The sequence below is a fragment of the Perca flavescens genome, chromosome 5, assembly GCF_004354835.1.
Source record: "Perca flavescens isolate YP-PL-M2 chromosome 5, PFLA_1.0, whole genome shotgun sequence".
Lineage (NCBI taxonomy): Eukaryota > Metazoa > Chordata > Actinopteri > Perciformes > Percidae > Perca > Perca flavescens.
This window is the reverse complement of record NC_041335.1, coordinates 32,100,119-32,113,208: the sequence shown is the minus strand read 5'-3', so window position 1 is coordinate 32,113,208 and position 13,090 is coordinate 32,100,119. Positions and strand designations below refer to the sequence as shown.

Genomic DNA, 13,090 nt, shown 5'->3' with positions numbered 1-13,090 from the left:
CTGCAGGCGCTATCTGGATAATCCACTGAACCCTGGATGAACCAGAGCGTTAGAAAGCAGCACTGCTCGTTGCTCTCTGAAAACTAAAGGGCTTTAAAGGAACCTTTGGGAGCTTTCACTTTGCCACAGGGGAGAGTTCCCTGAGAGAATCCCCATATAAACCCGTCAGTACGTTTACAACAACCTACATTCGTTTCGATTTATCTTTTTCTACGGAGGAACTCCTAATTTACCTCTTGGCTCCCTTTTGGATCTTCAGAAAAACCCTGTGGAAGCCTCCACTATTCACCCCAGTAGTGGAGTAGCTTTCTACACTCCCTCTGTCATCCACAGTAAGAAAGTAAAATGTTGGTAGAAGGTAAAGAGATGATACTTCTCATGTAGGCTTTAAGACAAAATGAGGAAACATACTGTATGTAAAAACTTTGAAATCATTCGGCGTGTTTACCAGCAGTAGATTGATCAAAAAGTATCTTCTCAAGAACTGAGGATGCTTTTGGGTGAATGTAAAAATGTTGACCGTAAGATCTAAATTCACAAATAGTCCAATATTCAGATAACTTAAACTTGCCAAAATGAAAAAACAAAGATGCTGCCGTGGCTCTAGGGATACCAATATTGTCGGTCCACCACTTTGCTAAAGAGCGAAATACAACAATCCTTTGTACAGACATTCATGGTTCCCAGACAAAGTATCCTAATGCCTTTGGTCAATCCTCTTATTTTCCTTTATAGCATCTCCAGCAGGTTGACAGTTCTTGTTCTTGAGGGAAATTTCTTGACAACTATTGGATGGATAGCCGTGACATTTGGTGTATACATTCATGTTCCCCAGAGAATAAACATTTGATGAGGATATCACCCTTCTTGAGAAGTTCATGACATTTACTGTGACCAATTTATAATTTACTTTGCCAAAAGATTTAAAAATAAAAAAAATAGTATCAATCTTACAATCTGGTTCTTTACAATGATCATTACTGTACCACAAAGCTGATAGCCTGACTGTAGACTGTTATAATTATACGTTTTGCATTACAAGTATATATTCTGTATAATATAATGGCCCCCTGGTTTACTCTGTAATTCCAAAGAATGCCATGTTTAGTCATTGCTTCTTTGTAAAACCTACTTTACTTTTAATACAAACCTAGAAGCTCATACAAACAGAGTTTTATTTGTCCTAATTGTGTTTAATTCTCTAGTCAGTATTAATGGAGCACAGCACAAACACAACAGATGTGCAGGTGATAAGACAGAAGGGGAAAAAACACAAATGGGTTTAGCATAAATCCCCCGCTGAAAAGAATGTATTAATCCTTTTTTCTCTCTCTCTCTCTCTCCCTCCCTCTCTTCTGTTTTGCTCTCACCTTTTGCTCTCGTCTTCGAAATCCCCTCCCTTTTAATCCCAATGTCCCCACACACAAACACACTCCTGCGCTGCCCTCCATCCTGTTACCAGAGTGCGACTGGAGCTGCAACGCCTGTAAAGGCCCTCTGCGGACAGACTGCCTGCTGTGCATGGAGGGATACGTCTTGCAGGATGGAGTGTGCACCCAGGGGTGCTCACCTGGCTCCTATCAGGACGGAGACAAATGCCTTGGTCAGTCCACCAAAAAGCACATAAGCTGACAAACATCACAAAAAAGAAAGTGTAGATATGTGCAGCTACAGTCGTGCCACTCCATGTATTTATCCTTCTTTTGCGCTGTTTCTGTATTATCTTATAAATTAAGGTGCTTTCAGATATTTTTTTACCATGTATTTCTTATTAAAACTGTTAATCAACAGCAGGGGATCCCAAAGGTTCCTTGAGAGACCCCTTTGATGGTGTATCTGTAATGTGTGGTTGTTCAGGTCAAATTTTCCTTGTGAGGCACATTAAAGTCCTTCACAGCTCTTATGTAATCATATGTGTACCACCATATTGTATAATCATAATAATACAGTAGTAGTATTTTTTAACACAAATATTCTCCTGAATGCCAATTCAGTGGACTGAAATCCACAGAAACAGGAATGAAGTAAATGTGCATTTTGAGGTTTGTCACTTTGGTTTTATCCTACGTGTGTGTGTGTGTGTGTGTGTGTGTGTGTGTGTGTGTGTGTGTGTGTGTGTGTGTGTGTGTGTGTGTGTGTGTGTGTGTGTGTGTGTGTGTGTGTGTGTGTGTGTGTGTGTGTGTGTGTGTGTGTGTGTGTGTGTGTGTGTGTGTGTGTGTGTCTTTCTCTCTGCCAGGCTGTGATGATCACTGTGTGGAGTGTCGGGGTCCCGGACAGTGCCAGCAATGCCAGCCTCCCTATGCCACCCTGCAGGGTCAGTGTGTGCTAGAATGTGGCATAAAATACTTCCTGGACGCCTCCTCCCAAGTCTGCAAACGTAAGAGTTGAGACTTTGTTAAATACAAACCTTTTTTTTTTTTTTTTTTTTTTTTTTTTTATCTCATATTTTTACTTATTTAGGACTTACTTAGCAAGGTCAGTATATCAGTTTACAGTATCTTAAAATTGAGGGGGGGAAAAAACGTTTCCAACCGGCCTCAAAGTTTCTTTTGAGAAAAGAAAGGTTATAGAAACATTGTGTCCATTCATTAAGAATTATATTTAAAAAAAAAACAACCTTAAGAATGAAATGAAATACTCACTGTGTGGATTAGCAAAATGCCAGCTCAAAGTACAAAATGAATGAAAAGTTGGGTTACACTTTACTTGAAGGTATCTACATAAGAGTGACATGACACTGTCATGAACGTGTCATAAACATTATAAGCAAGTCATAAACGTTTATGACATAATGCTTCTTTTAGTAAGTTTTGTCATTCGGTTTTTGTCATGACAAGTTATGGTTAGGGTTAGGGTTCATGTGTCATGACTGTCATGACAGTGTCATGTGTTCATGACAGTGTCATGTCACTCTTATGTAGATACCTTCAAGTAAAGTGTTACCAAAAGTTGTACCAGCTTTATAAACATTCCATCTAACACACTGACTAATCTTCATCTTCTTTAGCTTGCTCATCCGACTGTGTGCTGTGTGACGGGGTCGGACGCTGCAGTGCTTGTCGTGACCAAACCTACCTCATGGAGGGATACTGCACGCCCGACTGTGGACGTGGATTCTACGCCGATCGGAAAACCAGGACCTGCCACGGTAATAACGTGATGTCTGTTTTTTTGGTTAAAGAGAAAAATGGTTACTGTCCCATAGCACAAAATGACAGCAATCAGAGGGTCAATAGAGTTAGTAAGTTATAGTTTATGTTTGGTAAATACAGATATTTTAGCAGATATCACAACTGCCTGCTCTCACTAACCTCCAGGCACTACCTGGTTAAAAATCATCAGGTCATAAATGACATTACTACAGTCCAATATTCAGCATTGTATTTCTATTTATTTCTCCTTATTAGATGCATAAACTGTAAATACAGTCTATGATTAGATGCCTCTGTTGGATCTTTGCACTTACTGTATTTGTTAGCTGAAAAGTATGATTTGTGTGTTGAAGGTCTGTGACAGTGACAGTTTACATGCAGTAGGCATGTTGTATTAGGGAAAGATAAGTTCTATTAATGCTAAATAAACTTGTTTTAGAGCTCTAAAGCAAAATGCTGCCATGTAACTGCTCGGGGCGCCTTTAATGGGCAGCTCCTTCACTCTGACATTAGGGCTGCACAATTAATCACAATTTTATCGAAATCTCAATATGAACTAGTGCAATATCCAAATTGCAGGGGGGCACAATATTTGTTAAAGGCAAAATATGTGTCAAACCATTCTAAAATAAAGTATTATGGTGCTGCAGAGACATCCCGGCCTACAAATCGTATCCTACAGACTAAAGAAAAAATCTTTGTTTGGTACAGATCCTCGCAAAAAATCACACTTCAATCATTTTTTTTTAAAATATATTTTTCAATGAAAATGAGAATAATGAATGAATAAAAAATGATCATTCCCTCCAATATCGTGAATCATATCGCAATATCAGTCAAAATAATCGCAATTAGATATTTTCCTCATATCGTGCAGCCCTATCTGACATCTCTTCATTAATGCATGTATTGTGTGTATTTCAGGCTTGTGTGTAATGTGTAATATCAACAGTGTAAAAATTGAATTTTCCCCCTGGGTATCAATGAAGTATGTCTTCTTCTACTTCTTTATCTAAGTTAGCAAATTCTTGTAAACTCAGCTGCTTGCAAAGATGAACCAGCCTCTTTTTCTTTCTTCCTGTGGTCCACATATTACTAATTATTATTTACGTTAATTACGTATACGTGAATGTGTAGGTACGGCGCTGGCCATTGCCTGATAATAGTGACACTGAAGCACACTGGAGCTCTATAAATATATTCATATTTTCCTCATTAATGATGTATTTTCTCCCTACCGGCAACCCATCCACTAAAAATCTATAATGTTGATTGTTATGACCCAATCCCTGGCTGTGTGTGGTGTATTTTACTGTATACTTTACTCCACAGTAAATTTGCCCTCTCAAATCGCTGGCTTACTCACCTTTATATGTTCATATACGAAGGCATTTTAGGCAGGCTCCCATGTTACATATCTGAATTTCTTTCTTTTACGCAGAGTACTTATGGGTTACGGTCCCAGAACACTATTTCATTGAATGTACCTCAAGCCCGGACAGAGTTTTTTAAAAAGGCTTTCGTGTTTGCTGCTCCTTCTACTTGGAATGACCTACAGTAAAAACACTCAAGCTACAGAGTCTAATTTCCTTAAACGATTTTAAAGGTTACGTTAAAACCATAGAACATGAGTCCATCCACACGTGCAAATGTTTTAACTAATGGTACTTTTATTTAATTGAAATACACTTGAGATGTCTTTGCCTCTTTTGTGATTTGTTTTGTGATTGTAAATTGTTTTTCTATGTAACAAACTTGTTCTGCTATCTTGGCCAGGTCTCTCTTGAAAAGAGATTTTATATCTCAATGAGACTAACCTGGTTGAATAAAAATAAAATAAATTTGGCCTTCTGCATGACTTTTCTGCAAATATAAGATACTGTATGAGAGCTGCAACGATGATTGTGTAAACATAGCCCGTTGGCTGGTATTTAGAACACATGCAGTGGGCTATTCGTAGTTTTATAGTGGTGTTGTATCGGCATTGTTCTCTCTCACTCACTATGCCTGCCGGCCCCTATACAGTTCCATTATGTTTTACAGTAGACATTTGTAGTTAACTAAGAATGTACATTTATTTGTTTTATCTTTGGTTGAACTTTCAATTCCCTTTGCATCATGCACTATAAGCGCTTCATTCTGCACGGCTTTCTCGCTCTCAAAACAGCCTAATTAAGCCTTAAAGTTGATCTCCTGCGTAGGAGATAAACATTTTTGGTCCCTCCCCCCTTTTTCCTTTCAGGGCTTCTGTTCCAATGCAATTTGGAACACATGTTAATATTCACTTTATAGTCTGTCGTTTCTGACAGATGTCCAGATACCACCGTGGTGTGAGGGCATTTTTATTGTATGCAAATGAAATCAAGAAAACCACATAAATAATGCAAGTTAACCTCAAGACACCACATGAAAACAAATCCACATGTTGGGTTGCTAGGCAACAGCCTGGTTAACCAAGGCATACAGTGGTGAAGCTAACCGTATAATCCTACGGCCTGATGCTGTGTGAGGTGAAGTTGTTAAATGTTAATGTCCCTCCAAAGCTGCAGCTCATGTCGTGAAAAATGTGTGCTGTTCTCTAATTTATTTAATAGCATTAAATACACGATTGCTGCTAATTTACAGTTTATGTAGGACAAGTCACCTAATGCTGAGATCCACATTGGAACCAACTACAGTTTTTGTGTTGGTTCCTGGCTGACATTCACAAGTAGAGTACAAATATCCATATCACACAAATGACAACTCCTGGGAGAAAGCTGTATTAAATATTTGGGAACTTTTCCTATCAGTGACATAAGCATAAGTGACATTTTCAGCTTTTTAGAATTGAGCATTTGAATTTGGAAATTTTGTTGAAAAAACTTAAAGGAAAACGAGGGACATATTAAGGAGTAATTGATATTAGTAATTAAAATGTCTTTGTTAACGACAATGAATGGTTACCGATTAAGGTCCTAGCTTACATATCAGCCCTTTTAAGCTGCACCAAGTGGGTTTTTGTTGGCCCCATGGGGGCAAAATAACTCAACAACAAGCTGACCAACACAGACGGGCGAATTCACAAAGAATGTATTGTGGACGCTGATACAGTAGCACCATGAATTGCGCATAACTTGCAACCGCTATCTGCCCCGTCTCAAGGTCAGTTTAAAAAATAAATAAAGGTATTGCGCTAATGTTATAACAGTGTCTTTTGGCCTTTATTGATAGATGGACAGATTAATATAGACAGATGAAGACAGGAAAAGGGGTAGAGAGAAGGGGGACAACATGCAGCATAGGCCCGCGGGTCAGACTCAATCCCGGGCCGCTGTGGTAAGGACTGAGCCTTCGTACACGGGACACACGCTTAACCAGGTGAGCTACCAGGGCGCCCCGAAGATGGCAAGATTTGCGTTTCATTACCACCAACTCTCTGAAGACGCTAATAATGTCACCGTAACTGCGTGTGGCTGTTAGAGCTGTTCTTTGTGAACTGGACTGTTTTTTCAACAAGGCTCATTTGCATAGAAAGGGGCATATTACCTAATTCCAATACATGCAAATAGCAGAGGAGCACCAAGAAGCTATTTGCTTGGCAGTTCAGTTAGAGGTGCATTTCACCCTATGCGGGTGCTTTGAGAATTACACGGTGTCTTTTTGTCTCATTTGTGTAGGTTTAGCATAAAAAAAACCTGCGCAATAGTTTTGGAAATTTGCCTCAGGGAATATATTTAGCAAATATGTAATAGCAAACAGTTGCCTACTTAAACGTTCAACAGTTGCAGAGGAACATTAGCATTAAGAGTCATGTCTCTGGCCTCCTGATGAATGTAAGTCCAGAATTTACACTCTCCTGTTTGTCACCTCAAACTCCTGAGGCTAAAAAGATTTTGATTCAGAGAGATTGGAGCTCAGGTTCTTTTTAACAGATTGCCAACATTAACTGTCTGACTATTAGTTTCCTCTTAGTAAAATACTACAGTTCTCCTGAATAACACTGAGAAAGAGCATTGTCTGCATGGTCAGGTCATTAGAGGAGTCTTGTACTTTTACTGTACTTTTTGGCTTTTATGTTCAAACAGTGCTTGTCATTCTGCAGGCGGAGATGCTGTGGTTTTGTGATGATTTATGAAAATGTACAAAGCGTAATTATAATGGTGAAATACATTAGCATGCACCTTTTGTGATAAATACTTTCTTCTTGTGGAATAATGAACATTTTCAGCCTCTAGGCTTTAACTAATCCACTAGTTATTCAAGCGAAATTGCCTGGAACCAAGTCGCTTTGTTTTATTTCCTGTTTTATTTTATTTATTTTTTTCATTTTTGCCAGCTAATAAAAAAAGTTGAGAAACTAGTGCTTTAAATTATAGACTTATTCTCATTTGTGAGTTTAATTACATGGCCAAAGGTTTGAGATTTTAGAGTGCCGATTGGCATCATTAGAGGAGATATAATGAGATTACAATGTGGCCTCTCAAAAGAGCTGATCTTTAAAAAGTTCCCCAACCAAGTCAGTTGCAATTAAAGCCAACTTCGAAAATGCCACGGCAAGACCGAGATGCCTTGCTCATAATTCATTAGCCATTTTTCTCTCACACACAGACACTCAAACACACAAGCGCACACACACACACACACACACACACACACACACACACTTTTCTGTTCTCATTTTATAACCTCGTCTCATCCCTACACCCACTCGCAGTCTGATCCAACTGCACTTTTAATTAGATAAATGTAAGGCTTAAAAATGCATTACAATGTATTAATTGGAGTAATTGGAGGCTGTGTGTTTTCCACCGTGTTATGAAAGCTTTATTTTAAGTTTTCACCTGTCAATTATATTTTCCTTTGTTGTGTGAGACAACTTTACAGCTTTTTTTTCAGCAATGATTTCTTCTCTTAATTTTTTGATCACACATACGCTGTAATCAAAATAAGTGTGCTGTTTTTAAACCTGAGGTAGCAATTCTTGTAATTCTTGTCTTAATTTCCTACTTTTTTTTTTAATATATTTCCACTTTGTAATTAAGCTGTAATGGTCCTTCTAGTAATACTTCACAACCCCTGTTTGCTTTAATCTTGTTTATGACGATGTGTACACTGCTCTCCCCTCAGGAATCATTAAAGTGTGTTATTTTGTGTGTGATTCCCCTCAAAGAGGTTTTCAAGTTCAGTTTAGTTCTGATAATAACCCTAAAGAAAATTAATTTCATTTTCTCTTTCTGTCCTCCCTTCTCTTCTCAGTGAACACCCACCCCCCTGCCCTCCAGGTCAACGGTTCCCTGCTGGTTCCCCTCGGCAGTTTTGCCCCGCTGCCCCTCACCTTGCTGCAGGTGAAGGATCCCGACAGTCCGTCTGAGCGGCTAATCTTCCAGCTCGTCCAGGGCCCAAGTAACGGACGGCTGGTCCTGTTCCGAGGGGAGGAAGGAGAAGAGAGGGGAGGCAGAGGGAAGGCAGAACGAGACTTAACCAGGGACGACAGCTTCACCTGGGCGGAGCTGAGAACTGGCCGGGTCCGGTTCAGACACCAAAAAGACAAAGCCAGGTCAGTGGATCTGATGTGTAGGAGGTTTAGGGATGTGGATAATGTTTTAAATCCTCCCAGAAGCACTCAAAAACTGTTCAAATGAGCTTGTGGCGATAATGTTTGGTGTTAAATAACTGGACAGCCTGGTCACACAAACAGATATTTTGCAGCCACAGATTAAAGTAAAAACAGTCAGAAAATGGTTTTGGCCATCATGAGCCTTCAGAACAGCTTGAGTGGGCCTGATCCTTGGCTTTAATTCTTTGGAAGATATTTCCTCATCTGGTGTTTACATGTTGGTGGAGATCACTGTCCAGGGCCTGAAATTAACACCCGACCACCAGCCAAATGCGGGTGAATTTTGCAATTGGCGGGTAACACTGTCCATCTACCTGCCACATTGGCAGGTAGCCAATGAGAATTGAGTGATTCAGACGCGTAACTATCGGTAAGCAGGATACGCGGTTGTTTCTCGGACCAATCAGGGGCCCGCATGACTGGAAGACATTGATTGACAGCCGGGGCCCCCTATTGCATTTTCATTACTCGTGACAATCCCAGCAGTCCCACGTGCAGCCACTGACCAAGCGGGAGTGAGAACGGGTCAAATTCATTTTTGTTTCTGTTATAAAGGCGAGATGTGTGTGACTCAAACATCTCACTACCAAGAAAACGTACATCGAAAGACCGTGCAAAACTTTTCAAACCGTCCTGCCAACATTTATACATTTTTCACTATAAAGTTGCTGTTTCAATCCTGTCGGATCTCTGCAGCGGGCGGGTCTTTTTGCAACTTTCACTGTCTATGTGAATCCTTATGCAGTATTATCAAGGCGGGCCCCCCTATTACAGCACGTGATGACGGCGCAATGAGTAGGCTACCATGAATAGGACAGGATAGGATCATAAGAGATACAGCAAGTCCTGTTTTTCACCTTTATGAGGCAAAAAAAACTGGTAAAAAGTCACTGGTGGCTGGTGGTCAAAAAAGTTGACTTCAGGCCCTGTACACTGTCTAATGCTTCATTCAGACTGACTCAGGGGTGGGAGTCAAACCTCAGTCAGCCCTCAATCTGAATGGGTCAACAAGGGATCGTCCAACCGTGCATCACAACCCTCCTCCTGACTTTGATTGAATAGAACTGGGGTCGACTTTCTAACGAATGGGTGTCTTGATGTAGATTATATCTTTTTTAAGATTATGTTTTGGGCATTTTCAGCCTTTATTTTTGACAGGACAGCTGAAGAAATGAAAGGGGAGATAGAGGGGGAATGACATGCAGCAAAGGGCCGCAGGTTGGAGTCGGAACACGGGCCCCTGCATTGAGGAGTGAACCTATAATATGGGCGCCCGCTCTACCAACTGAGCTATCTGGGCGCCTAGAGATGGGAAATGTATTTAATGATATTGACATTTGGGGCTTTATTTTGCAGCATGGCGGAGATTGCAGTCAAATGCGCCATGCCCAGTGTGTCGGGAGCACTCGGATACAGGGTGGGATCAGAAAGAATACGTTATCAAACATTTTAGTTCAGCATGTTAAAGGCTGGCCAATCACATTCACTACTTTCATCCCCTTTAAACCCAGGGTTCTCCTTGTCATGACGCACTGACAGTTTGTGTATGACATGCCGAAGATCTTATGGTCATCTTGTTTTCCGTGTGTAATAGTGCACAATTTTATTTGCCATCACAATGATTGATACAACAACCATCTGCACTCAATACCACCTCAGTGCCATCGATAAAGAGAAAGCACTGGGCGACCTCTAGCTCACCCAGTAGAGTGTTTGCTCCATGTAGGCTGAATCCTTGGCAGCAGCCTGGGTTTGAATCCGACCTGCAGCCCTTTGCAGCGTGTCATCCCCTTTCTCCTTCCCGGTTTCCTGTTTATTTACTATCTAATAAAAAAAAAAATAATAATAAAAAAAAAAAAGAAAGCAGCATTTTAAATGGGGTCCATTAATCCTCATATTGCTACATCAACGTGATCCTGGTAGTGATCCATCACGTTACTCATCACAGCCACACATCTACCTATATTATTAAAAAAAATGCAGAGCTCCAGGCCAGACTATATATCATCATATAAATATGATGTTCGCAGACGTTTCCACTGGTCATCCGGTGTTTTGGATGGAGAGGCATTAGCAAAAACAGAATAGCTAGGATTTTTCTTGAAACTGTGTGAACTGTTTTCAGTGCATCCTTCTCTAACATGCATATTGATTTACACTGCAGCCAGAAACTGTAGAATAATCAATCATAACAGCACCTTTGTTGTGCAAATAAGCGTGAAAATGAAACTCTATCTAGTAATTTTGTGACGTAGTGATGTGTAATTGTGTCGTTTGTGAATAGAATGGAGTGTCTTGTAACCGTGACAACTAGAGATCAACCTATGACAGCCGTCTCATATGAATGGGCCGGTTGAACGCTGGTTGAACCTGCTTCAGCAGACCCATGTCATACTCTCGTCACAGAATCTCACTGATGTTAAATTCGACTGAGACTGAAGGTCGCAGCATCACATAATTTGCATACTCATCAAACCATCCAGTGAGCCCTTATTCCCTGAAGGGAAGCAACTGCACTTGTTGTGTTTCTCAACATATGTATTCATATTTTCCTTGGATTAGTCTCCTGTCTGTATGACAGTGTAAAGCAATGCAGGGCTAGATTTTCCCAGATTGTCCATTTTACACCCAAAAAGCCCATAAAAAAAACCCATAAACCCATTAAAAGCATATGGAAATCAAATTCATTTCTGCTTTTGTTGCCGAAGTGTCAGTTTTAACACAAGGCATGTCTCTTTTATGACATTAAACACCTCATCTCCCTCCTTTTAGCCACGAGTATCCTGACATTTTATATTTTGCTGCTCTTATGTTATTGGCCCAGCTGCCTGCCGTCTGTTTGATTTATGCAGCTTCCTGGTTGGAAAGTTCATTTCCATTAACCCACACAAGGATTCTGTGTGTGTGTGTGTGTGTGTGTGTGTGTGTGTGTGTGTGTGTGTGTGTGTGTGTGTGTGTGTGTGTGTGTGTGTGTGTGTGTGTGTGTGTGTGTGTGTGTGTGTGTGTGTGTGTGTGTGTGTGTGTGTGTGTGTGTGTGTGTGTGTGTGTGTGTGTGTGTGTGTGTGTCTTTAGAGCTCAACCTGGAGCCAACTTTCCTCACTACAGCTGTTCTGCTGTGGCCTTTTCCTGCAACAAGTCTGCAGCATTTTGAGTTTAAGCCCATTGTCCGTTCAACCAATCAGAATCGACATGTTCAACACATTATTCAATCCTGACTCAGCTGGTCTAGCCTAAAATGGAGGCATGCCAGGGAATTATAAAAAAGATGGTCCACTGCCCAGTTTTGAGCCATTAGATTAATGGAGACAGTAAAACATAAAGCCCCAAATAGGATTTAATCTGCATATTATAGCCATATTTTTCAAATGATGTGGAGTGGGGGATAATGGCGACAGACACAGAGTCACAAACAAATGCTGTGTCCAAATGTCCACACCACGGATAACATACACAGTAAAAAGTATAATCATGAGATGGGCTGTTTAAAGATGAGCTAAATTCTTTTCATTTTTCAAAAGAGGGTATTTTTTTTTATACATGACTGAAAAACTTAGTTTTATGTCTCAAGTGGCATACTTTACCACTTTTGTCTTATGTCTGCAAAAAAAAATAATCCATCTTTCAACTATAATGAATTCAACAAATATACCAGTCACAGTCGCATATAAAGAGAAGTAGAAGTCCTATGTCAGCAATATATTCCTTATGTTACTTTAATAAGCTGTCCAATACATCTTTAATGGGTCACAATTATTCTAACCGTAACAAATACTGTAGAGCTGTGACCAATCTCACTTCTGTTGCCGGAAATTGGAATTCAAAGAGTTTTATCATTGTTAAAAAGGCGCTGTGAGGATGTGTTCTGTGACGGATGAATTTTAAAGAGGAAGTGGAAAGCTTCACAGAGATGCTGCCTTGCTTAAATGTTGTGCAGATAGAAAATATACAGACGGGTGACAAGTGAAAAGAAATACAAACAGAAAGTGTCTCAGAAAAGGTGGGGGGGCCACCACCAGCCTCTAGAACAGCTTCAGTGTTCCTTTTCTTCAAGTCACTGAACGAATGAACGGCATTCTTTCAAAAGATTTCAACTCGAAAGTATTTTTTGTATGCTACTTTTTACTTCTTCTCCACTACTTTTTGGAAGCCTATATAGTACTACACTACATTTATTTGGAAACATTTGTTACTTAGCAGATGGTTCAGATCATAGCCTTTATTATTATTATTAGGGTTGGGAATCATTTAAAAAATGACGACACCAATACCAGTACCCTTATGGATGGATAGATGGATAGATGGATGGATGGATGGATGGATGGATGGATGGATGGATGGG

At 40.1% G+C, this 13,090-nt stretch overlaps 1 protein-coding gene across 2 annotated transcripts in view; it reads left to right on the top strand.

The window, feature by feature from the left end:
• The window catches only part of fras1 (Fraser extracellular matrix complex subunit 1), a 259,913-nt gene that overhangs the window by 155,339 nt on the left and 91,484 nt on the right, over nt 1–13,090 (top strand). For both annotated transcript variants that reach the window (XM_028577114.1, XM_028577115.1), the window contains exons 23-26: nt 1,463–1,603; nt 2,237–2,377; nt 3,008–3,148; nt 8,391–8,691. In XM_028577114.1, coding sequence (XP_028432915.1) covers nt 1,463–1,603; nt 2,237–2,377; nt 3,008–3,148; nt 8,391–8,691 — 724 coding nt within the window. The remainder of the gene's footprint in view (nt 1–1,462; nt 1,604–2,236; nt 2,378–3,007; nt 3,149–8,390; nt 8,692–13,090) is intronic.